The sequence below is a fragment of the Acomys russatus genome, chromosome 13 (assembly GCF_903995435.1).
Source record: "Acomys russatus chromosome 13, mAcoRus1.1, whole genome shotgun sequence".
Classification (NCBI taxonomy): Eukaryota; Metazoa; Chordata; class Mammalia; order Rodentia; family Muridae; genus Acomys; species Acomys russatus.
In genome coordinates this window covers 1212729-1239294 of record NC_067149.1, presented here as the reverse complement: position 1 = coordinate 1239294, position 26566 = coordinate 1212729, and the positions used below count along the sequence as shown (strand labels likewise).

Here is a 26566-nt window from a genome sequence, read left to right as displayed (position 1 = left end):
GGGCAATAGGAAGACGTTATATCCTTCCTGTACGTCCACTTGGACAGCTCTGACTACACGCGTCATCCATGAGAGAGACCTTGGAGAGAAATAGAAGGAATTCAAAGAGATGCCTTCAGGAGTTGTAAGGCGTGGGGTGGGGAGGATCTCATCTGCACTCCTGGGATTAAGCTGCCTCTTAAAATTTAGGCTTGGAGATGGGGAAGTGAGGTCTATATAACAGGAGAGAGAAAGAGGAAAAAGGAAAGAGAAGACGAAGGGTATCTGAAAAGGCCATAAGGAATCATACTATGTTCTTATTTATCTAAAATTACATATGTTGCATTTAAGTGCATGTGTATGCAAATATATATACATACTTAAAGAAATAAAGGTATCCTACATGGGCTGACAATGTTCTCACATCAGCCAGACTATTTAGCAAAAAGCAGGCATGAAAAGCTGTTTTGAGTTGTTGGTCAGGGGGAGCCCAAGAGACTATCCCTCATAGAAAGTGCTATACAAGCTGCCAAGGGAGGGAGGCAACCAACAAACCTACCCAGCTTCGATGCCTATGAACCACAATGACCGCTCCAGCAAGGTATCTGCAAAAGGGTGCAATAGTGGTACCCATGTCTAAGCAGTAACGCACAGCTGTCTAACTGGATTTACGGCCTGATCAAAAGAAGAAATCATGCTAATAGAAACTACATGCACACACACACACACACACACAATCTATAACACAATTATTACACCTAAGGCTTAGGGAACAGGACAGAAAAAATGGTGGAAAAACTGTGAGAGCCAGAGGACCAGAGAGCCAGAGTCTGCTATGAGACTGTGTCTCCTAGAAATGACAAGTTTCAGCCACGACAACTCAACAATATGGCTCCTTAAACAAGACCCAAACAATAACAATACCAACCCACATACTAATATGGAATGGGAAATCTCAGGGCTCCAACCTTCAACAAAAACAGCCATCTAAGGGAGGCCAGGGGTGGGAGAAATATTCTCCCCCAGAAATGAGCCCCGTAATTGGTTATCTAATACCAAGTGTATGCCCTGAAATCATATTAAATATAACTTGTTCAGTTCATTTTGTTTTACACACAGTTCAATACTTGTGCACTTTACATAATTTAAACCTACACATATGTGTGCATGAGAAGTAGGTACGGAAGGTGTTGGAGGGAAGAAATGATGTAATTAAATTTCAATTAAAAAGTAAACAAACAAACAAACAGAAACACTCCCTAACGCAGGCTCCTTATAACTTCATAATCTGCATGCTAAAAGCTTACCAGGCCACTGAGTTAAAGCATGCAGACAGCTCTGTAGGGTGGCTGCCCCAGGTTTTCTCCTAACACGTCAAGTCACAACAAGACAAAAATGTTTCCCTGATTTTAGGCACTAAGAGCTGGAAAACCTAGAACTTCCTGTTCCACACTACTGCTCTGGAGCCGCCCCAGCCACGGCCCAGGTTCGGCATGGCAAGTCCTGCCGGTGATGACCATGGTGTGGTCTCAAGGTCAGACCTACCTTGGGGACGAGATACTGCTGATCAGTGCAGGCCAGGACGTAGGCTTCAGCTCGGCCCAGCTCACTCTGCGGGAAGTGGGCGTTCATCTCGTCCCCGTCAAAGTCAGCATTGTAGGCCTTGCAATTGGCATAGTGAAGGCGCAGGACCTTTTCCTCAGGCAGGATGTGGGCACGGTGGGCCTGGATGGAGGGTCTGTGCAAGGTGGGCTGTCGGTTCAGCAGGAGGATATCCCCGTTCTTCACGTGCCGGCATACCTGGGCCACAGGCAAGAGCAGGTGAGCGCCAGTGGGGACTCTGGGCCTACCACAACCCTTACCACACTTCACTTGGGTGAACTCTGCACGCCTCACGTACTAGTCAACTAAAAGATGTAGAGAAGACTTCCGCAAACTCTGGGAAATACCCGCCAGGCCTCGCTCTTGGCCTTTCACAGCTTCCACCCTGCTTCTAGGCCTAGAGGCATAAGAGGCAGACATGGCAGAACACATGGGTCTGTACAGTGATGTGAGGCCCACCCTCTTCAGAATGCACAGCCTTCCAGAGCCTTGCGCCTCTCTCAGAGTTAACAGACAAATAGATAAACTTCTAAGACTGCACGCTTCCATGAATCCCCACAAGATCACACATGAAATTCCACAGCTTAGAATTAGCCCAACTTCTCACAACACAGCCAGGACTGGGGGACAAGGCTTTTGATTCTCAGTTCAGTGACCTCTGAAAACATCCTATACTTTAAAATTTCAAAACAAGGGTAAAAACTAAAATCTGTCATAACCTTGGGGAGAAGATCCAAAAATACCCCTTGCGACATTTGAGACATTTCCTTTCAGAAGGGAAAAAGCACCAAGGCAAGAAAAAACAATGTATGTTTATGCAGCCCTGCTTACAGTGACAAACAAATAGAGATACTATTCCTGCCCCAAACAAGTGGCAGTGAAGCCCAGTGCATACACATTACAGAATGCCACACACTGGTAACAGAGGCTAAATTAGATCAATACTAGTCTGAGTGTGACGCTAAAAGAAGTGTTAACAACAACAACAACACAACCCAAAATCCCAGTAGTATGTAAGGAGACAGGATGCAATGACTGGAAATCAACTCAACTGTGTCTAGGGCAGCTGTGAGTGGGAAAAGGTATGCAGGTGCTCCTCGCTAGGCCTTTGGGGGCGTGGACTCAAAAGGAAGGGTGTAAGGCACATAGTAACATCTTACCCATCACAGATCTTTGTATTGTTCATATTAGAATACATAGTACTTCTGCAAATATATTTTTTGTAAACAAGATCTTGTTGTATCATCAAAGTTGGCCTCAAACTTAGGATCCTCCCATCTCTGCCTGTTAGAGATGACTCTGTGGGTTAAGGCACCTTCCACAGAACCTGATGGCCTGACTTCGATCCCTGGGACCCACAAGGTGCAAGGCGTTATTTTCTGATTCCACACACATGCCATGGCATGTGTATGCACTTACTTCTTCCCAAATAAGTAGGTGCAATGAGAAGGCAAGAAAAACTGCACAAGCAATATGCTCACTGAAGGGAGGAAACCAGAAGATACAAATTTTAAAGAATAAAAAAAGCACAGGTGATTTTACTCCTCAAGACAAACACTGCTCACACTTTCGAACCCAGCCCGTCATGCTCCTTTGACAGAACATCTCTCCCTCAAAGCTGACTTTACAAACCCAAAGGGCACTTTTAAAAACAACTGCATAAAGGCAAGGTGCCCCAGAGGACATGGACCTTTGGAAGCCGCCTCTCCTCCTCAGGTCCCCTCTGTGTCACAGCAGTTAAGAGATGGGGGCAACCTGGTCTAGCATCCTTCTGTTGCCCACATGTCTCAGGGAACACTGGGAAGCCGCCTAAAGCAAGCCTGTAAGATGGGCTTCAAGCTGTGAAGAGGTTTTCCCCTCCTTCCTCAAGGTCCTTGTCAGTTCTCTTCAAAGTTCTCTCACTGGAGCAGGGAAGCAGTTTGAAAAGCCGGGTCCATGTTTTCCCTTCCTGAGGAATTCCAACTTTCCTACCCCGACACTCCAAGGAGACCTGAGGATTCCCATGAGCATCTGCCCGAGGCACGGGCTGCTCAGTGCGTCACACAGCCTGAGGTTTTCTTTCCTTAGCATCTCAAGGGAAAAGCTGGCTGGGCCTCGGATCTGCCTCTAGTGAATCCAGTGTAAGCAAATTCACTGCAGCTGGGAAAAGATGTAGGCCAGTCTACCAGGCACTGGCCAATCCAAACAGAAACCCTGGAGCGCAGGGCACTCCCCTGCCAACACAAACCCAAGGTCTTTCCGTTCTCTTGTCACTAAATAAATCCTGTGGTGAAAATGAGTGTGCCCCAGTGCCCGGGTCAGAGTTTGCAGGGGCAGGCAAGGAGTCAGAGGCTGCTCAGGCAGCCAAACAGAGAAATGAGCCTAGGCTATCCTGACTACTTCCTTCTTGAAGAGGCCCAGGGCAAAAATAACCTGTCTGAGAACCCTTCCCCATGTCACCTAATCTGTAAGTAAATCCTTAGTTTCCTTCCTAGTCACCTCTCCCTTCTGCTCAAATGACAAATCAGAAGTGTATGCGTGCCTAGGGCAAAGTACCCTATATCTACATAACACTATTGACATCCTGACACCAAATTTGCCAATCTTGAGTCCCAGGACTTGAGGGAAGGACCACTTTTCTTTCAGTGTATTTCCTGTCTTTGCATGGGAATGGGGAAATCAAGCAGAGAGAGATGGGTGCACACATGAAGATGATAGAATGTGGGGAGAGCCAAGAAGCAGGGCGAGGGACGAAGGCAGACACTGTGCACTGACTGGGGAACACGTGGTACCTAACATGGTTCTCGGGAGCAGCAAAATACTGTCTTCAGCCTGGCTACCTGGTTTTGTATTTTTGGACACACATCCATTTGTCTACACTTGTTTTCACATTATACAGTAAGAGCTGAGTAGTCACAAAAGCGTGTAAGACCAATTAAAGCTGGAATATTTACTCTGACTGGAGGGGAAGGAGCTGGGCGGAGACTTGAAGGGCCAGCAGGACTCAGCCAGAGTCACGAGGACGGCAGAGTTCCAAGCAGGGGAACAGCATAGGCAAAGCCACGCTCACTCACCCTCACAGCCCGGCAGGAAACCTCTCACTGGCTTCATGGGAACCCCCGGGGGCACACTGCAGCAGGAACCCCCTCAGCAGCACTCCCGCCCCACCCTTTGCTCACATGCAGTGCCCCAGTGCCTCTGCCTTATCCTTTACCCCAGCAAGGTCAGACATGTCTGATTTTCTTGCCAAATGCCCTGGCTATATACTGCCTATCCCCTCAGCAGGAGAGCGCTGAAATCCACCTCCTTCTATGCTCACACACGACTTCCGCTTCACCCTAAAGAATGCCATAACTACATATAAGAAACAACGGTAGACACAAAACCAGCGAGTGAGCCCCGTCACTCCCTAAGTTCCCCACTGCTCCCACAGGCTGTACTCCCCAATCCCCTCATCTCTTCTCTTCATCGTACTGTTGGTGAGTTTAATATTCTGCTAGCTTTTTCTTAGCTCTATGGTCTCTCCACCCATGCTTCATGTTTCTACCTTTTTTTTTTTTTTTTTTTTTTTTTTTTTAAAAAACAGGAGATAGACTCTAATTTTCTGTACTGTCATTTCAAATTAGAAGAGCTGAAAATTATCTCTCTTGCCGGGCGTGGTGGCGCACACCAATAATCCCAGCATTCCAGAAGCAGAGGCAGGTGGATCTCTGTGAATTTGAGGCCAGCCTGGCCTACAAAGAGAGTCCAAGATAGCCAAGGCTATACAGAGAAACCCTGTCTCTAAAAACCAAAATAACTAACTAAATAAATAAAATCTGTTTCCTTGACAGCCCTCCTCCCTCCTGATGGGAACTATAACGTCATATGCATGTCTTCTTACTCTTCTCCACGGCAAAGTGTCCCTGGCATGCCCTCTGTAACATGCCTGCACTTAGCCTTGACGCCCTGCAGCCCTCGAGGGCTCACTCCACGTGTTCATTCACTGGCAACCACTGTCAGGATCATGTCCTTGCTACACCTGAGCACACAAGCAGGCCCTCAGCACTCCTGACCCCTCACTGCATACGCCTCACAGCAACTATTTGATCTCAGTGAACAGTATGGTTATTTCACATTTGCCTAGATCCATCAAAATTAAGCAAAACACACGTTGCTGCTTCTTGAATCCCTCACATAGCTCCAAGCAAAATGCTACCCTAACCAATGCATTGTCTGAATGGTGTCCCTGTCAGCAAAGCAAATCGGCATAGAGCAGAACTTAACTCTGCTGTAGATGAGGAGACTTTGAAAATAAGGAAAGCAGGAGGACTGGCCTACAGTGCTGCTGGCAGTGTCTGCTCCTCCAGAGCTCCGCCCAGGCAGGTGGGGTCTTCGCACAGCTTGCTTCCATCATCACCGTTAGCTCCCCCAGGGGGCTAATTCAGAGGGGGAGGTGAGGGCCCCTTCAAACTCTCTCCCCCTATTTTCAGTGAAGCTGCCTCTGATGTGAGTGCTACACGCAGCAACAGCGGGAGCTGGATGGTCCTCGTTTTACTCACAATTTTTGTCCCCTGGGGCTTAGGCGCTCCTGTGGCTGGTGTCAGGAGCTGCTTGGCCACAGCTTCTCGCTGTGTGGCATCCACCGCACTCAGAGCGGTGCGACTGCCGTCCTCATTGATGACCATGGAGGCTCCTGGGTGCACGTTGGGTCCATTGATGACTGCTTGTCTCAGTTCCTGCACGTTCCAGGGCGTAACTGGCTGAGGGTAGGTCAGTTTTGTGGCAAATACCTAGAAACAAGGGTTGCATGTTAAAATTCACAACAGGCAGATAAAGGTTCCAGGAATACAAAAAAGCTAACAAAATAAGTTGCCTGATTTCTTCGCACACTGCAGCTCTCTCTGCTTAGCCAGGTTCCGCAGGCAGAGCAATGCGTCTCCTTTGCTGAACCATTAGACTGCTTAAAACCACGTGGAAGGAAACTTTACCCTTTCCCGTCTGCCAATAAAGTCAGTGTTGCCACAGGAGCAGTATGGTGCCCTTGCTTGAGGGTCACCACACCTCTTTCCATCTTAGCAGGTAGCACTAACTGCTTGGGGTCCTTCCACAGAGCCCAGGCCTGGCATCAGAGTGCGGGACTTGAGAGGAAACCGACTTGCAATTCTGAGACCTGAGAGCATTAAGTGTTCCATCAACACTAGACATGAAACCTGCTCTAAAACAAGTAAGTTGTCTACAGTAAAGTTTGAGTTTCTGAATCACTGATGTTTACTTATTTGACACTTCAACAGACACACCAACGCACCAAGGACTCCAGAGCCCAGGAAGCTAACGGCCCAGGTCTGTGTAGGAGCAGTGTGTGGGCCCTGCCACGTTTTCAGCTTTTCCTTTGTTTACTGTGTGGCCCTCACTTGGCCCACAGCTTTAGCAGGCAGTGCTCTGGTGTGTGGCTCCTTGCCAGGCTTTAGCTCATCCTCCTTTCATCTCACCTGCTGCCCCACAGCACCTCTGGTACACTGTGGGGGAGGGAGCAGCAGTTTTACCCACTCTGCTCTTCCTAGACACCCTGTAATAACCTCATGTCTACATGGGTAAGGCAGGGGTCGGTAAGGTGGACCGCATTACATACAGTCCTCCTTAGGATACAAGACTTAGCAAGGAAACCCAGATCCACAAGAGGTCAGTATTCTATGGAGGTATAAGGCAAGGCCTCACTAAAGGTCTCCTCAAAAGTTGGGGACACTCTAGGCATTGAAGTCAAAGCCAGGGCTGTGTCTACATTCTGCCTAGAGAAGAAACTGAGCATGTGCCTTTCCTCCCAGGGATGCAAACTGAAGCATACTATGACTGGCTTCCATAATGCCTTTCCTGGGTACAGGTCAGCTTTTTGGGCGTGAGGACCAATGGTTCCTGGGAGGCAGTGAACACAGGGGAGAGCCTTCCCTGCCTGTTCTTGACACATCAGGCTCTGGCCCAGGAAGCCAAAGTGTGCCCAAGAATGAGAACACTTGAGCTCTGCTCATTACCAGTGCCCCCAAGAGAGGCAGGGTGGCCTGTAAGGAAACGAAACTCTGCAGAGGGAATTAAACCATCTTCTCATTATTGATCGCAAGGCCCATTAAAGAGGAAGTCAGCTGGAGAGCTTCTGCTAATTGAGCTCCAAGGCTTCAACTGTCAGGGAAGTGAGAAAAAGCAGCTGGCTGCCAAAGGAATGCTAATGGGTGACCAGCAAGCCACTCGCCCCTGGAGCTAGGAGGGATGGATGAGACACAGATGCTGCCCTTCTGAGGGAGGGCTCCCTGCTTCCCACTGCCAGGTACCCAAGTGGGACTGAAGTCCCCTTGCCCTCTTCTTCTCTCATCACGGACTCAAGTTAAGCAAAGAAGGTTGAAAGATTAGGTTAAGACTGGTAAGAATAAGAATCAGGATGTGGAATGACTTGCTGGGGACTTCCTAGTGCTCCAGGGCAAAAGTCTTCTAACAGGATGGCAACACTGTTATGTACCTCAGGCTCCTTCCCTCCAGGCTCTCCCTCCACATGTGAAGCGGTAGGAGCCATGCCCACTGGAGCCCGCTGATCTGCCCTCCCACCTTGTCCCCAGGCCTCTAGGGCACACCTATCTCCCAGCCACAGCAGTAAAATGAGGCCTCTCCCCAAACACACACCATGGGAATTCCAATTTCATTGGTGTTGATGTACATATCTGGGCAGATGACTGAGCGGGCCGCATAGTCGACTCGCTTTCCCATCATGTGCTTCCGGAACAGGCCTTCCTTCTTCTCTAGGATCTATAGAGAACAAAAAGGTGACAGAATAGTAAATACTTCAATTATGTCTCGTTGTCCTGTTTCTGAGCCAGCATGTATACTGAGTATTTATGGAGGTGGGGTATAGAGCAGTTGTTAGTCGTTTATTACTGACCCTCACCCACACGGGATGGGACTCCGAGCCCCTGCTCACCTGTCTGATGCCAGGGTACTTTTCGAATATTAATTTGTCCATCTCACTGTCAAACACAATATTGACGTGGCTCTGAAGGTGAATCCAAATGTTGTAGAGTTTGTCTGTGAGAGTCTGGCCTGTAAGCATACTTAAAAAGGATCGGTCCATCGCAACTGCAGAGTCATTTTCCTGGGAAGATAAAGCCAAGAAAATAGGAATGATTGAAAGAAAAACTTGTTTTTTACTCTAATAAAAAAATGAGTTCTGGAGTTGGCTCTGAAGCTGGACTTCTGAATGTGTATCAGCATCGGCCCCATTATGTTTCAGCTTGTCTCTGTTAGTAGTAAAATGAGCTCAAAATTCGTAAGCGCAGCAGTGATGTAAAATGCACCTATAATTATCAGCCACCTGAGAAGCTGAGGCAGGAGAGGCTTGGACTACACAGCAAGACCCTATCTCAAAAAATCAAAACTAAACTATAATTAAAAAAAAAAAAAAAAAAAAAAAAAAAAAAAAAAAAGTAAGTAGGCTCCTTACTTAATGCCCAGTCCACACAACTAAGCCTCGGCAGCCTTTCCTGTGGGCACTCTACTTCTGAGGCTCCCGCCAGACAGCAGTTCCACGTGGGACTGCCACCTTAGCTATGGGTTTAGGAAAACATGACCAGTGAATTTATAAAAACGCAGGTGGAGTGCTTGCCTAGCTTGCCTCGCTTGCCACAAGGCATGAGCTCCACCCACAGCGCCACATCTGCTGTAACCCAGCACTTGGAAGGCAGCAGCCTTGGCTAGATAGTGACTTAAAGGCCAGCAGGGGCTACATACAACCTTGTCTCGAAATAACAACAGCAAGTGTATTACTGCTATTTTAATGCAGGTAGAATAATTTCTTAAAAAGAAAAATGTTTGCTGTATAATTCTGTATGTCACTGGTTATGAGTCTCCCAAGTGGGTTAGATTAGGTTACTGGCTGATTCTCAAGCTTAAATAGTTATCTGATCATTTAAAAATATATATTAAAAATATTTCTATCTCTAGTCCTGTCTCTTCCTCTTCTTTTATCTGCCCAGGGAAGATACAGAGGTTCTAGGGTGCCTTAGAGCACCACCTACTGGCCGTATCTGGCCTAGGAGATAAAATTTCACATGTAGTGTAGTTCACATAAGAGAAAAAACCTATCAGCTTGTGAAGACTGAGGGCAGCGAAGATCCAGTAGATGACAATGTGATAGTGATAATTTGGGTTTGCCCCTCACACCCAAAGAATAAAGCAGTCACTGGGAGGGCACATTCAGCTCTGTAGGCGACAGTATGCCCCACCTGCACGATGGTAGAGGCCTGTGAGTCAAACTCACTGCTACAGCAGGGCAGGCTCAGGGCCACATGACTACTGCTGGAATGAACAAGACCTTACCCAGCGGCTTCTGCCATATCCCTAGTCCCTGGGGACAGCTCCTAGGAGATCACCGCCATGGAAATACAATGATGAACACAAATAGGGAAAAAAACAAGAATATGTCTAATTTATCAAAGGGAAACTGCCCTGGGGATCAAGACCATACTGGTTTTCTTCTACAGAGATTGACTCCTGTTATTACTGACAAAAGCTTGGCTCTACTCTTTAGGACACTAAAATATCTCAGTCCTAGTCACTGGATTTGGTTACCCTATGGTCTTGTCTTCCATACTGGACCAGGGCCTAAAGGTGGCAACTCTCTCTTATACTGAGGATCCATCAAAAGCACACCTCTACTGAAGGAGTCAGTCAAGGCTAAGTGCCCAGGAGACAACGGTGCCACCTTGTGAGATCCCTGGCTGATAGCAGGGCTGTCTGACCAGCTGGCATGCCTCTCAAAGGCTAGAGCAAGCTACCTCTGTTTACATCCTGACCACACCTCAGGGATGGCAAGTGTTGTGAGTACCCAGCTGAGCTCTGTGTTCGCTGTAGTTGGTGTAAGGCAGTGTCAGTGGGGATGGTCTTATTCAAGAATAGCCCAGTCTACACTGTCTTCCTGGACCCATTGCTGAAGACTTTAATGAGCCTAAAACACACATTCTTAGAGCCTGAGGGAAGATGAGTACCCGCAGCCTTACTGGCAGCTGGTGGTGCAGATCAGTCTGGGTGTGAGACCTCAACATAAATTGCATATCTTCTGTAGTGGAGATGCGTCCAAGAACTCCAAGTGACTTGTCTAAAACCACTGGCCTGATCACTGGGTACAGACCCTAAACCATACCTAGCTCTATCTACAATCAGGCCTGTGCCTGTCCCAGCAAGTCTCACTGCTGACTAAGAGTGCTGCTCATAGCAGGTAGCACCTTGCAGCAGCCACAGCATCTGTGTCCACACAGGGTTAGAACTCAGTGTATAGCTCTTACCACACCTGCATTAACGAAGGCATTATATCAGCACTGAGGCAGCCCTGACCTTGTCTATGGCGAGTTCTGTCATCTCATAGGGCAGCTTCTGCTCTTGGGCCATCAATGCCAGAAGTTTCCGGATCAAAACTGCATCCTTCATGACAGCTTGCAAGTTCACCGTCTGGCCATTAGTAAACATCTGGTCACCCAGGCGATTGACTGGACGATACCTACAGCGTGACATACAGGCTCCATGAATGTTCTTCAGCCTCTTAATCTATTCCTCAGCCCACCCTTTTCATGAAAAGTAGGTTTTAAGGCATTACCTGGAGGGCGGCACCACTATGAAATCTAGAAAGAACATACTGGGGTTGAAACTGGACTCCATGCCAATATCATCCAATCCCGAAAAAAGGTAATTCAGGAAGAATCCTGCATTTGAAATAAAATAACCCACAAGGCCATTTAAGGTCATAAAAATATTACTGAGAAAAAAACAAAACAGGATACAGGATCCTATGTAGAGTAAGAAAACACTTTATAAAAACTAACACAAACCAACCTGAGTACATGACAGTTTGTATGCAAGTCAGATAACATAAAGATACTCAGGGACAACAGTACTAAGTAAGGAAATGAGCTGTGCAGAAACAGGAAATTTTAATCGCTCTCCCTCTTGGACTTGTAATCTACATGCATAGTTAAATATTTGCTACTTTGGACTCTACACAAAAATTAATCAGAACTAAAAAATAAGTCAAAATAAAGTACAGCCTTTTAAATACAAAACAGGAACATTCTATGCCAAGAAGTCTCTCTGCAAACTGGATCAAAGACTCAAGTGAGCTAAAACTGCTTGGAGAAAATGAATAACACCTGCCCCAGAGAGCGCCTCACTAACCTGGAAGTCTTTTATTTCCAGTAACCCCGTTAGTGCCGTGCTGGTCTGTGAGCACTTACTATGCAGCTCAGGGTCCCAGAACAGCCTCTTAGCAGGCGGCTGTGAGACTTGAGTATCCCGCACAGATTACACTATGTACTCAGAAGAGAACGGAAGATTTCTATTTCTGCAGGGAACTGAAATCTACAAAAGTCCATTCTTTGATTCACAAAAGGAATTCCCATAAAATGTTTCAAAGATTTTGGGGGTATGTGTGGAGTGGGGCTTAAGACAGGGTCTCGCTATGTAGCCTTGGCTGCCCTGGAGTTGCTTTGTAGACCAGGCTGGCCTCGAACAGCGATCCTCCTGCTTCTGCCTCCCAAGTGCTGGAACTAAAGGTGTGCACCACTGTGCCTGGCTAAAACATCTTTTCCTTTTCTTTTCTTTTAGCGGACATTTAAAATAGATGAGTAACAAGGAACCTTCCAGAAATGCAACAGTGTCCTAGGAGTGTCTGGGCTCAGTCACATCAAGTTCTTGGTGTTGGATGTGACTCCTTTAAGGCTCCTTTATGGCTCTAGGTCACTGTACCCTGAGGCTTGCCCCAGACCTCTGGAGGGACTGCAGGTGAGAGCTATATTAATTAGAACTTTGGTTAAGGTGGGCTAAATAACATGAACCAGGAGACCAAAGTCCACACAGAGAGAGGCTATTTCCCCAGCACCTTCATTCTTCCAGATGGCGAAGAGATGTTCTCGGGCGCTGTGTGGCGTCAGGTACCCCCGTTTCCCCATCTGAGCCTCTTCAATGTCTGGAGCTGCTGGTGTTCCTTCTGTAATGAGAAAGATTTTTGTCCCCATTCTAAAAAGCTTGAAACTGGACCATAAATATCAATTTACAGGACAGCATCTTTTCAACCCAGATTTCAACTTGTACTCTAATTTCTAGAGTAATGAAAACAACGCACCGTCAGATAAAACCAGAGGCAGAGCAAAAGACGGCATTCCCACTAGCTCCTCTATCAGGGCAACTGTTTTCCCTCTTACACAGCCTCTCCCAGTGCTTTGGTTCATGTAAGCACTTCCCATGACACAGAGATGTTGCCATGCGTGGTGGTGCAGGCCTATCACCCCAGTGCTTAGGAGAAAGACACAAGGTTCACGAGTTTGACGACAGTGTGTGGCTACACAGTGAGACACTACTTCAAGAAACCAGAACTCTCGCAGGGATTTATTTTCATCAGAACTGTTCATTTGGGGCTAGCAGAGGAACACACGCCGACTGCGACACAGCTGTCCCCGGCCCACCTTTCTGTTTGCTACTGAGACAGGCTAGCCTCAGAGTCCTCATCGTCCAGTCTCCGCCTCTCCAGTGCTGGGCTTTGTGTATGCAGCCATGCCCAGCTCTAATCATCATTTTTAATGGCTGCAAGAAACTCTACTGAGGAAGCTCCTAACGACATTACTGGGCTGGGATACAGACAGAATGCACACCTAGGGTAAACGAGGCCCTGGGTTCCATCACCACTGCTATGTAACGGTATTCACCGGAGAAGCATCAGTACATGTGGGGAGATTGTTTTAGTCGTGTCAGTGTGAGAACAAATGTGTAACCATGCATATATGTGAAGTCACACATATGGAAGCTATCATCTGAAAGCATTTGGGAGTGGGCTCTCTCCTGCCACTCTCGGTTCTGGGCTATAACCTAGGTTTGAGCCCTAAGTACTTTGATCCACTGAGCACTCCTGCTAGTGCCTCTGTGAAGAGTTCTACAGATTCAAATAGACTGACTTAAGAACTATCACGCCAGTAGGTGAGGTTGGCTTCTCGGACTAGGCAAGATCCTTCGGGAGCCTGACTACTAGCTATGCCCAGGCTAAGCAGAAATTGTATCTGGGGTTGCCGTTCAGGAGGAGGCTGACTTCTGACACTCAGATGAGGAAAAAAGGAAATTGAACTATCCTGTATGCTCAAAATTGTCAGCATTTCCTGGGATGCCTTAACTGAAATGAAGCACTGCTCAATATTCCCTCTTCTGGATTCATCAGGGCAGGAACCATGCTGTTTAGCACACAGACGACAGCCATCAGCTGACCTATGTTCCACGTATCCTAGACAACACTGTTTTGCCCTGTTCTGCACTTCTAGTTAACTTTTCTGTTACATTGATTATTCATTCATCATTTATTATAGAGTGTGATACGTTGGTTGATTATCTATCTATCTATCTATCTATCTATCTATCTATCTTTCTTTCTTTCTTGTGCAGTGAATATGGATGCAATGGTATGTGGTGAAGGTCACAGGACAGCTTTCAGGTGACAGTTCTCCCCCATGTGGGTCTTGGAGACTGAACCCAGGTTGTCAGTCTCAGCAGGAGGCATCTTTTTCTGCTGAACCATCTTGCTGACCCAATGTGGGTAAATAATATTTAAGAGCTGTTTATGTTGGGTGTGGTAGTGAACACTTTTAACCTGGCACTTGGGAGGCAGAGGCAGGAGGATCTCTATGAGTTCAAGGCCAGCCTGATCTACATATCGAGTTCCAGGATAGCCAAGGACTATGTAGAGAGACCCTGTCTTAAATTCCCTCAATCAAAAAACAAAAACAAAAACAAAACAAAACAAAGAAAAAAACCAAAAGCAAAACAAAACAAAAACCCAAACAAACACTCAAAACCAACCCCGGAGCCAAAACAAAGACTATCTTCTATAGGCTTCTAACGCCCAGGCTCTGGCAGCACGCTATTCTTGCAGTTGCAGCAAAAGTTACTTCAAATGAATGGGCTTGACAAAGGCCCCAAGAGGCTAGTTTATCACTGGCCATCTGCACCCCCAACTGGGGTTACTATCTAAAATTCTGGCCATCTCTGTTTTCAGTGTATCAGCATTTTCTAGGACAACCTAGAGGGTCACAGAAACAATTGCCAAGTGGTGGTAAGAGAAAATGTTCCCATGGCTATACGGAAGAAAGTAAAGGAAAGTCCACTCTTGTTAGCTGTTCTACCAGACAACACTTAGTCATTCTAAACAGAGCAGGATCCCACTTTGAGTCCTGGAATACAGAAAGGCCATGACCAGAAAAACTGGCAAGCCTCAAATGACGCTTATAAGTTAATAGTGCCACACAACGTTAGTTCTGATGAATGTTTAGGGCAATCTAAAATGCTGCAACTGGACAAGATGAGTAAAGAATTTATGGGAATTCACTGGGCTTGCTATCCCGTAAGTCTGAGTTTACAATAAAAGTTTATTAAAAACCACTACACAGATTTGTTACTTATACCAACCCTTGCCAGAGTCCCAAGGTAAAATACTGGGCATTCCTGTCAGGGTGGGCTGTGCAGAGGCGAGCACACGTGAATGCCTACTCTATATTCTCAAGCCCTGGGCATGGGTTAATAATGTCATCTGCTGGGGACTTTCACGGATGTAGTGTCCTTAGCTCTGCATGGGCTCCGCTGTTGCCTCTATGTGGACTGTAAGCAGCTCTGAGAAGCAGCCTCTCCACGCCTCTAATGGCACACAGGGCGCCAAGTGCACAGCGAAGGCTTTGTTTTCTCTGACCTGGCATACAGATTGTGTAATAAAAATAAAGCAGAGCACCTAGTAAACATACTGCAAGACAGGTTAGTCTCAGTACTTCACAAAACACCTTATTTAATTCTCACTTCAGAATTAAACAACAGCAAAAGCCCCACAAAAATAAAAAAGAAAAGTTGTTTGTCCTAGTTTTTTTCTCTACCAACCCATGAACAGAGCAGAGCTGGGAAGATACCTTCAGCCTACGTGGGTTTAGGCCAGCAGTCAGGACCAACTTACAGGAAGTCCTTCTATTTACCAAGTCCTTGCAATTCTTAAAAACAAACCCATGCTGGCTACACAATGAAATATTTCAAAACATTTGCCGGGCAACACTAAAATTTCTGACGAAAAACATTTCAATAGCTGGGTGTCATGACACATGCCTGTAATCCCAGAATTTCAAAACGATGAAGAGTTTGAGACCAGTTTACACTACGAGAGAACCTATCTCAAAACTAAATCTTTCAAAGAAACAAGCACGTGCTTGTGCCACTGAGGGAGATGGAGCAGGACGACGGAAAGTAAGATGCTAGCCTAGGCTGCATACCAAGATCTTGCTGCAAAACACCCAAAACAATGACTTGAGAAGGCAGGTGCCCGTAGGCCACTGCCTCCCAGCATGGCCCCTGATGCCCCTTTCCTAGGTGACAGGCCTGGGCTGGGTCTTCCCCGAGCTCTCCCCTGCAGCCTGCTTACCTGCGGGCTCTGCATCCTTCTGGTCAGACGTTTTGTGCACCATGGCTGGATACATGACTGTTAGCTTACTGTTATGCTCCTTCCGAACCACTGAGCGTCCGGTTCTACACAGAGGACATTTGTGGAGAGAAAGAAACCCAATGAGACACTTACTAACGGGGCCGAGTGACTGGCCGAAGCCGGCTCAGCCGGAGACTAGGGAAGGCTGATGGACAACTCACTTGCAGTGGGGGCATCGCCTAGCAGTCATATGTGTCTTCCAGAAGTAAGCTATGAGCTTGCTCCTCCTCTCACACACGTTTTTCACCTGTTTAAGAAGCCAGAGAATATTAAAGTGACTTGTGTTTAGGTAAGGACTCCCTTCGAGCGCAGACTAGCCTCAAATTTGTACCTTCTAGTTTCAGCTTCTCAAATCACAGGATGTATGCTGCCATACCTGCGCTGGAATGCCGCTCAGAAGAGAATCAGTCTGTATGTTTTTAATGGTTTTTTGCTTTTTATCTAAACTAGAGGAAACGGTCCTGTGGTGGTTGGAATGAGAAATATCCCCTAAGTTCAAGCAGTTGAACACTTGGTCCCTAGCTGGCGGCACTGTTTGGGGAGGTTACGGAAGCTTTAGGAGGTGAGGTCTGGCTGGAGGAAGTGCATCAGTGGGGACAGGCTTTCAGAGTTCACAGATTTGCCCAGTGCCAGTTTGCTCTCTGCCTCTTTTATGCAGCTAAAGATCGGTATCTCAGTCCAGGGCCTCCGCCATTACCACTCCACTGCTGGAATGAAAGTGCAAATACTTCCTTCCTTACAGTGCTTTATCACAGGAGCAAAGAGTAACTAAAGTACACCCCCACTTAAACAAGTGTCCCACAGAATCGTCTTTACTATAGCTATCTGTGTGGCCATCATCAAGAACAAGGTGCTGTGGTTTCTCAGGAAGCCCTTGTTAGTTGGCTGTCGCAGATCATCCTGAAATTGTCAACTGCTTCCTATCCCCTAGAACACAGATGATGCTGACTTTGATAAAGCTGAGTATCAGATGGAAATGATGCAGTCTTTGACCCGGAAACACTCCAGGTGGGCCAATACCAGTCCCTGTACTTGCCACTCAGGCAACCTCTGCATTCTCTGTTTATTTATTAAAATGCCCAGAATAACCTGTCACTCTCATGCACTGTACCATAAACACGGCCCTCAGGTCTCTCTTGCACAGAGCAAGTCCTAAACTGATAGAACTTTATAGAGCAGGATTTTGGCCCTGACACACCACAACCTTTGGGTGTGTTTTTGAAGACATGCTGACTGTAATTAAAAATTCACATCTGCTCAACACCCGAGTAGGGCCTTTGAGAAGTTAGCCACCGCAGATGAACAGTTGCTCAGTTTTGCTGTCAGTAGCCATTTGGACAAAAATCTATAGTTGGCAATGCAACAAGTAGATAAAATAAGCCAAGGGACATACAACTCATGAGCACACTAGTTAAAGGCAACAGAAGCACAAACAGAGGCGATACAGGCAGCAGGAGGCAGAGCACAGCTGGAGCTGAGGACAACCCTCCCACTCCCTGAGAGGACCTGGCTAAACGCTTCAAGCTCCCCCAGCCTCTGGCGGAGCACAGTCACTGTTCATCGCAGGCTACACATCAAGGAGTTCACTGTCCCAAACCTAAGCAAATATGCCAGGATTAGGCTTCTAGAAAAGAAGTTAGTGCAGACTTTTTAAAAAAATTTTTGTTTTAAAATTACGTGATGTATGCTTGTCTGTGTGTAGATAGGTATGTGCAGGTGAGTGTCAGTGACAATGGAGACCAGAGGCATCTGATCCCTCTGAAGTAGATGGTTGTGAGCCATCCACCATGGGTGCTGGAGAACCAGACCTGGGTCTTCTTCAAAAGCAGCCTGTACTCACAACTGCTAAGCCATTTTTTAGTCCTATCAGGGCAACTCTTGGAAGAAACATACTTCCATGTGGAAAAAGCAGAGGGGAGGTTAATGTAACGACTGTCTTTAGCTATAATGTCATCTTTCTAGACAAATCTTGACTGTTTAAAATGACTCATTTATAATATCAGACTAAGAGCATACACTGAGAAAGATCATGAATCCATTAGGGGCTTGGAGTAAGTAAGGTTAATTTTGTTTTGTTTGAGACAAGATTTCTCTGTGTAGTCTTGGCTGTCCTGGAACTCTCTTTGTAGACCAGGCCACCTCAGACTCAGGGATCAGCTTGCCTGTGCCTCCTGAGTGCTCGGATCGGCCTTTAAGACGAGCCTTTGGGTGCAGCTGCGCCTCCCTGCTGCTTCCCCAGATGGCTGTCAGGGCTCCCACAGCAGTGCTTCTCTTGGCCTCACCAAGGGCTTGAGGAGCCTCCACGGGGACCTGCTCTAGATCAATTCAATGGTATGATACTGGTCATAAGGTAAATGCAATTTGAAGGTCAGTGTTACAGTTGATTACCCACCACATTCATTCACTGAGCAAATACTTTCTTTCACAGATGCTTTAAAGGGGAGATGGGGTAGCAGGCGTTCAGAGAAGTACAGAGTACAGGATGGGGTGGGGGCAGAGATAGACATCGTTCTCAACTTGCTGGATGCTAATCTACTGTTATCTAACCCTCTTACCAGCCCTGCTGGCAGCCATAAAGATGAGGAAATGAACACTCATGCAATTTTAGAAGTTCGTAAAGTCATGTGGCTCCTAAGGGGCAGAGCTGGGACTGAAATCTAGGAAGCCAGACATGTATGCAGATGAATGGCATAGAGGTTTGTGCTCACCATGCTAAAAGCAGACTGTTACAGAAAGGGCGACGGCGGTTAGCTCACCTGTGTACCCTGTGACCCCAATAAGTTGTTCTGAAGGATTTTGCTTGTGTACTCTTCTAACTCTTCTTGAATCTCGAAGGCAGAAGGATCTGAAGTTTCTTCCAGAAACTGAAAAAGAAGAAAACTATTGTGTTACTATAAGAAAATAAATGTCTGATGACCATTATGGTTGGGCTGGCACCTCTTCAGGGATGGAGATTGACCTAAAGGAGGTGAGGAAACCACAGCTTCTGTGCCACACTGTCTAGACACTGACCTAGGGCTGGGGTCAAACCCCAAACATAATAACACATCCTATTTCTAGAAATTGTGGATTGGACGGTTTGGGTCAAATCAAAGACTGCAAAGACCTGAGATGGAATAAAACTGTTTCTAGCACTCCAATTCTCTCAAGAGCTGACAGGACAGTGAGGAAGAAGCATGCCAAACTACCATAAAATAGGGGTCCAGCAAGGTCAGAGTATCTGTGAGCTGGGGATTACTCAGTGTCCTTATGCATCTCTGTGACGGACACTGGGAAAGATGTCTTTGAGAGCACCTGGGCATCTGTGTGGTGACAGCCCTAGCCCCCAATTCATTTTCTATAAGGAACACCTAGGATGAGTATAAAGATAGGTTCAGGAATTAGGACCTGCGTTCAATTCTCAGAATCCACATGGTGGCCAACTACCTTCTGTAGCTGCAGTTCCAGAAGATTCAATGCTTTCCTCTGGCCTCCAAGGCACCAGGCACATATGTGGGACACACACATACATGCAAGCAAAACACTCATACACATAAAATATAAGGGGAGGAAGAGAGGGAGAGAGGGAGGGAGGCAGGGAGAGGGAGGGAGGAGGGAGGGAGAGAGAAGCGCGCGCGCGCGCACACACACACACACACACACACACACACACACACACAAACTCCTTAATTCACTTTATAAGACTGAAACAACAGTATAGGTACCCAAACTCTATAGAATATGAAAAGGGAAATTTACAGATCAATCTGACTCAAGATTACAGATGCCAAATCGTAAGGAAAATATTAGAAAGCCAAATCTAGCAACACATTATAAAGCAATATATATCACTAGGTATGGTGGCACAGGCCTTTAATCCCAGCACTCAAGGCAGAGGCAGGAGGGTCTCTGTGAATTCAAGGCCAGCCTTGTCTACACAGCAGGTTGCAGGCTAGCCGTGGCTTTAACAGGGGTACTCTCTAATAATACTCTACAATAATCAAAACACTAAGTTAGCAGTCGTCAACGACTACCACTAACTTTCAGACAACATCCAAGCTTTGAAAGTTTTCCTTTTGTCTTTTACAGCAAACGCTCATCAGTTAGAGCCGCTTGCTATTGTTTCCAGATGTCAAGCCTTTGGGAGAATCGTCCTCAGGTGCTCCTTAGAGCAGCAGGCAGCACGTCAGTTCCTTCATCATAGATGGTCTTTATATTCTTGAAGATTAAAGGATGGTTTTACAAAATACTGAACTTAGGTGTGTCTAATGTTTCCTTATGAGCAAGATTCAGGCAATGCGCTGCTGGTAGGGAAACCCCAAAGCAGCGCTCCATTTTTACCACAGCTCAGAACATACCACATGATTTAGAGCTTTTATACTAGGTGTTGCTCACTTTGACTACTTAAGTAAGGGGGACTGGCACATTCTCCTATAGGAAAGCTACTCTTTATTTCTCAAGTTACGTATGTGTATGGCAGAATGTGCTGTAAAGTGTAACAGCAGCCTGCTACTCAAGTCACCGGTCAGCTGTTCCAGTTGTTTTCCATTTTACTCATGGGTGCTAGAGATCTCTATTGCATTCAACAGACTATAATTATTTACTACCGATTAGACCTGTGACTCCCTCCCACGGGCTGTGTCCTTTTGGCTGACTTTGAGTACCAACTTGCTCTCCGGCATGTCATGCTACAGAGGACTGTAATGTCTTGGATCCTGGCTTACAATCAGCCATTTTGTCAAGGAAACCTTGGATAAGGAACCATGTGCCTAGCGGCTCAGGTGTGCGGTGCTGCCCACCTCTTCTACCACTGCCCCCCACAGGCCCAGGGAAAGATATCCATTGGCATCATGCTAAGACACAGGGTCAAACACTGGAGACTATTGGGGGGAGGGGGATAATTAAGAACAGAATACGAGCATCTCTTCGTGTACTGGTTTCCATTACCAACCTACCCGGCTTAGAATTCGCTCCAGCTCGTAGACTGCTTGTATGGCTCCCACTTCCAGGACCCTGAGCTGGCAGACCAGCAGGTGAACCGCAGCCCGAGAACAAGTCAGCATGTGGCAATTTAAACAGGAGCCTCGGAGCAGCAGGTAGAGCTTCTAAAGAGTGGGAACAAAAGAAATGGGACATCAGAAAGCGACACAGTGGTGATTTTTACTGCACACAAAAGATTTTTTCTTCCCTTAGTCTATTTTCTTAAGATTTCTACTTCTGTGGCTCAGAAGTTAAGAGCACTGACTGCTCTTCCAAAGGTCCTGAGTTCAACTACCAGCAACCGCATAGTGGCTCACGATTATCTACAAAGAGATCTGGTGCCCTCTTCTGGCCTGCAGGCAGAATACTATATATATAAAATAAATACATCTTTAAAAAAAAAAAAAGGATTCTACTGTTCTATTCAGATCTAGCCAATAGACAGCACATTCTCCATGGTTTGGGAGAGCAGGGACTACCTCTGACATGAACTCTGATGCCCCCTATTTGACCACATCCCCTTGGTGGGGAGACCTGGTGGCACTCAGAGGAAGGGGAAGCAGGCTATCTGGATGAGACCTGATGATCTGTGATCATATGGTAGGGGAGGAGGTCCCCTTCTGTCACAGGTCTAGGGGAGAGGAACAGGGTAAAAGAGGAAGGGAGGGAATGGGAAGATACAAGTGAGGAGTAACACCCGAGATGGAATCTGAATAAATTATTTAAAAAATTAAAAAAAAAAAAAAAAAAAAAAAGAATTCTACTTTTGCCTCTATAGTCTAGAAAAAATATTCCCAAATTTTTTTTTTTATATGGTTTCATCTTAAACTAATCAAATTTGAAACTCACATAGGATGCATGGTCTGAGGAAAGAAGTTCCTTTTGGGTTTTTGTTTTTTGTTTTTAAACCAACTATTCAAGACAATAGACTTTTTAAAATATGCCTAACACACAAACTACTGATAACTTAAAAACAACTCCTGGAGAAAGGTTACTTTATTAAAGGAGCTGAACATACATTAGTCTAGAACATACATTAGCCTCCTATGTGGCTTTTCTCAACTGGAATCAAACTGAAATTCTCTAGGCAAGTGGATAGCGTAAAAGTCACAGGGTTAGCGTCTCTAGCCGAGAATCTAACCTGACATATAAACAAGCAAATTCAATACCTGACTTCATGATTATGAACTGAAATAAAAATATTCTAAATATTATAATTTCAAAACACTGTTGGTCTCAAGCATTTTGGACAATGGACACTCAGGGGGTGTTCTAGGTCCCTAAACAAGAGGTGGTCTTCACAAATCCAGCAGCCCCCAAGACCCACATGCCCAGGGCAGCACGTACATCGAAGAGGAGAGGGTTGTACACGGTGAGCGGGAGATCAATGTGGCCCAGGTGTCCGGAGCAGTTGTTGAAGTCCTGCACGCAGGTGGAGCACACTTCTTTGGAATCAGGAGGACCCAAAGCCAAATCATACAGGCCATTTGCTGAAGGGTTCCCCAGGCTGTCCAAATAGCGAGGGTTCGTGATGGACTTAACACTTAGCTTCCTGAGAAGTCACAAAAAGGCCCAGGGAAAGCTCAGGTTACTAACTTCTCTGATGCTGAAGTGGGAGAGGCAAGTTATAAACCAGACTTAACCAGAAAGCCTGACTTGTTCAGTGGAGGAAATACCAAACAATAACTCCTGTACATGGGTTCAAGAAAATTAAACACAAATAAAACCATAAAGAAACAGAACTTACTTTCATGCAAGGCTTCATCATGGCATCTCTTAACTATCAAATAACAGTACCCACCCACTAAGAGCATGCTGTTTTGCCACACATGACAGTGAATGTCATACAGTCTGTGTTTGCTCTACACAAGTGTACTTAAAGTTCATACAACAATAAAACAGTTAAAAGTTTCCATTAGTGTCACATAAATACACTTTCACAAAGCCAACTTTGCCTTTTAAATCTCTTCTAATTTAGAAAATCGTGGGGAGACAGTCTGACCTGAGACTTTCTCAGAGGTCCTGATGAAAGGACAAACACAACTTTAGTTCCATATCCCTGCCCAGGAGTGGCCCTGGCAAAGCCAGGCTAGGGGAGGAGCCAGGGTTGTCAGGAAGGAGTCAAGGTTGCAGCATCTTTGGATCCAACTCTTCCCCTTGGGCTGGGGTTACCAGTTTGCCAATATTGTCCAACTTAGCTTTCTGTTGTTGGCCATTTCCCTCCTACAAATAGCATATAAAATGCTGTACTTCCTTATAAACTTGTTTGGCGTAAGACACAGCTTGCACGAGGCCACCTGACCCCAGCTTTTATATTCTCTATCCTCTATCTTTTCATCCCTTGGCATCTTCCCCTCAGGATATTGTCACTGAACAATGACCTGAGCAGGTCCAGGTCAGAAAATAAATCTAAGGACAAAGATAGCATCCCAATTTTGCACTCTTGAGGGAATAACAACCAATCAGTGAGTCTCACGGTCAGATAACCTGATAGTGATCCATAAAGAAAAAAGCTGTGCAGGTCTGGGAGACTCCCATGGTCAATGCCACTGCAAGGACCAAGGCTACAAGAGGCAGCTCTGTTGCTTTGGCTCTGATTCCCATGGTTACCTTTCTGCTCGTAAGCTAACAGACAATAGACATTTTATTTAATTCAACCCTGTATGTGTGGTCTCTCTCCCAACATGGAGTCAGCCTGAAACTTTGTACTCAGTAATACTGAACAAATTACCTAGCTGTCTTGTTTTTCTTTTTCTTTTGTACAGGGTTTCTCTGTAACCTTGGCTGTCCTAGACTTACTTTGTAGACAAAGCTGGCTTCGAACTCACAATGATTCACCTGTCTCTGCCTCCCTGAGTACTGGGATTATAGGCATGCACTACTGTGTCTGGCTGCAGTCTTGTTTTTCAATTCTAGTTTTTGAAACTGCAATAAAATATACATAAAGCATACCATGTCAACAATTTTTAAAAGTGCAGTACAGGGGGCTAAGGAGATGGCTCATAGGTTAAGAACACTAGCTGTTTTTCCAGAGGACCCAGGTTCAATTCCCAGTACCCACATAATAGCTCACAACTGTATGCTACTCCAATTTCATGGGATCCAACACTCTCATATAGACATACCCGCAGGCAAAATATCAATGCTCATAGAAATTATTTATCTTTTTAAAAATTTATTTTATTTATTTATTTTTGAGACAGGTTTTCTCTGTGGAGACCTGGCTGTCCTGGACTCACTTTATACACCAGGCTGGCCTCGAACTCACAGCAGTCTGCCTGCCTCTGCCTCCCGAGTGCTGGGATTAAAGGTGTGCACCACCACGCCTAGTCCTTTTTTTTTTTTAAAGAGCTGTATTAAGTACACCACGCTGAGCTGGATGGTGGTGGCATACGCCTTCATCCCGGAAGCAGAGGTAGGCGGATCTCTTTGAGTTCAAGGCTAGCCTGATCTACATAGAGTGAGATCTATGACTGCCTTGACACAGAGAAAGACTGGTTTGTTTTTTGTTTGTTTGTTTGTTTTAAAGAAAGAAACAAAGCAAAACAAAGGAACAACAACAAAAAAAAAATGTACAGCACACTGTGCCAACATCAGCACTACCCCAGGACCTGTCTTTTTGTGACTGGCTTATTTAATTAAACATACTATGCTCAGCCAGGCATCGTGGTGCACGCCTGTATTCCCAGCTCTCAGGAGGTAGAGAGAGGTGGATCTCTTTGAGTTCAAGGCCAGCCTGGACTGTACAACCCAGTCTAGGACAGCCAGGGCAGTTACACTGAGAAACCCTGTGTCAAACAAACAAACAAACAAAAACAAGAAACCCAACATAACACACATTTTATAGATAAGCTATATTAGAATTTCTTTCCTTTTTAGGGTTAAGTAAACAGTACGTGGTGTGAATGTGTTCCACTTCATCAGCTCATCTTCCGGTGGCCACCTGGGACATTTCCACTTTCTGGCAATTGTGAATAATGATGCTACTAAGGTGTGTGTACCCACCCAGGCCTAGAATTCCTAGATCAGACAATAATTCCATTTTTAACGTTTTGAGGAACAATTATTCTGTTTTTCACAATGTCAGCACCATTTTACGTTCCCATCAACTGCATATAAAATCTCCACCTTCTTCATGTCCTCACCAACAACTGTTATTTTCTAGGTTTTGTGCATTTGCTTGTTTGGTAATACAATGATGAGTTAAGAGGCTATCTCAATGTGGGCTTGGCTTGCATTGATCTTAGGATGACGTGTACTTGTTCACGTTTTGTTTTTTGCCATTTGTGAATATTCTATGGCACTATAAATATTCAAGTCCTTTAAGGCCTGTAGTTTTCAGGAACAGCAAAGAGACCACGGTGACTGGAGTAAAGTGAGGTCAGAGACCAGAAGGACCCTTTACTCTCAAAGAGACAGAAAGCCACCAGTTCTTAATATGAGGGGGAAAAAAAAAAGACTAAGTAAGTAATGCCAGATGCAGGAATTTCAGCACTGGCCTAATCAAGGGAGTCCCTTGTAGCTCAGCAGTTCTCAACTTGTGAGTGAGTCTTGACCCCTTTGTGGGTTAAATAGAAGGCACTTACACTACAACATAAAAATAGCAAAATTACAGTTACGAAATAATTTTATGGTGGTGGGGGTCACCACATGGGCAACTGTATTAAAGGGTCGCAGTATTAGGAAGGCTGAGAACTATTTTTGTACGTGACACCAGGTCTCTTTTCTCTTTCATAACCGGGGGAAAGTGGACTAGGGCCCCGGTCAGAGATTTATAGGCTCATCATCGCTTGGAGAAGAGACTAATTATTAAGCGCGTGACAGATATGAGAGTACAAATGACATAAAACTGGCTCATAAACGAGGAAGATAAACGGATGAAACTGGAACAAGGCAGGGCAACCCCAATTCTAGCACATTTCCTTCCCACTTTTTTCCAAGAAAGGCCTAGCAACTAGAACCCTTGACTGGTTCGACGCAAGGCCTTATGGGAATCGTAGTTCCGGTCGCCGACTTTCACAACTGTGCTCCACACACATCCCACCAACTGCTTACTTGAGCTCCTCGGCCGAATACATCCCGAAGGAAATGCCCTGAAGCCGCCTCCATGGCATGTTCTTGGAGGCCAGCATCTTTCGAGTCGCTTTTGAGACCCGTTACCCGGAAAGAAGGTCCAGTCAGCTGCGGCGAACTCCACTCACGGTTTCCAGCGCGGAGCCACCACGCGTTCGCCACTGCGCTTGCGTGCGGGAAACGCGACCAAGCGCTTTGACTTGGAAGAGTTCACTTTTGCTTCCGGGGTGGGGGGGGAGTGGAAGAAAAATGGCCTTCAAGACCGTCTTTCCGTTTAAAAACAAAATTGCACGTGAGACATGAGAAGCAGCGTTCCAAGGAAAGTTGCCTGAGGGGCGTGATGTGTACTAAGCCTTTCGTTGGCAGAATATGGCCTTGTGAGCACCCGTTTCGAGCTGAGACCTTCCACGCCAGCCCCGCCCCTCGACCTTGTACGCGGAGGGCGTTCCCAATCTGCCCTGCGAAGAG

At 46.0% G+C, this 26566-nt stretch overlaps 1 protein-coding gene across 1 annotated transcript in view; it reads right to left on the bottom strand.

Moving 5' to 3' along the window:
• The window catches only part of Polr1a (RNA polymerase I subunit A), a 63247-nt gene extending 36960 nt beyond the window's left edge, over window positions 1-26287 (bottom strand). Inside the window, exons 1-13 of the mRNA XM_051154718.1 lie at window positions 26081-26287; window positions 22373-22577; window positions 21001-21150; window positions 18823-18930; window positions 16228-16313; window positions 16007-16110; window positions 12449-12556; window positions 11171-11276; window positions 10912-11074; window positions 8504-8674; window positions 8209-8331; window positions 6102-6332; window positions 1525-1779 (exon numbers count right to left, since the gene is read on the bottom strand). Coding sequence (XP_051010675.1) covers window positions 1525-1779; window positions 6102-6332; window positions 8209-8331; window positions 8504-8674; window positions 10912-11074; window positions 11171-11276; window positions 12449-12556; window positions 16007-16110; window positions 16228-16313; window positions 18823-18930; window positions 21001-21150; window positions 22373-22577; window positions 26081-26157 — 1887 coding nt within the window. The 5' untranslated portion in view covers window positions 26158-26287. The remainder of the gene's footprint in view (window positions 1-1524; window positions 1780-6101; window positions 6333-8208; window positions 8332-8503; window positions 8675-10911; window positions 11075-11170; window positions 11277-12448; window positions 12557-16006; window positions 16111-16227; window positions 16314-18822; window positions 18931-21000; window positions 21151-22372; window positions 22578-26080) is intronic.
• Window positions 26288-26566: the final 279 nt, after the last annotated feature.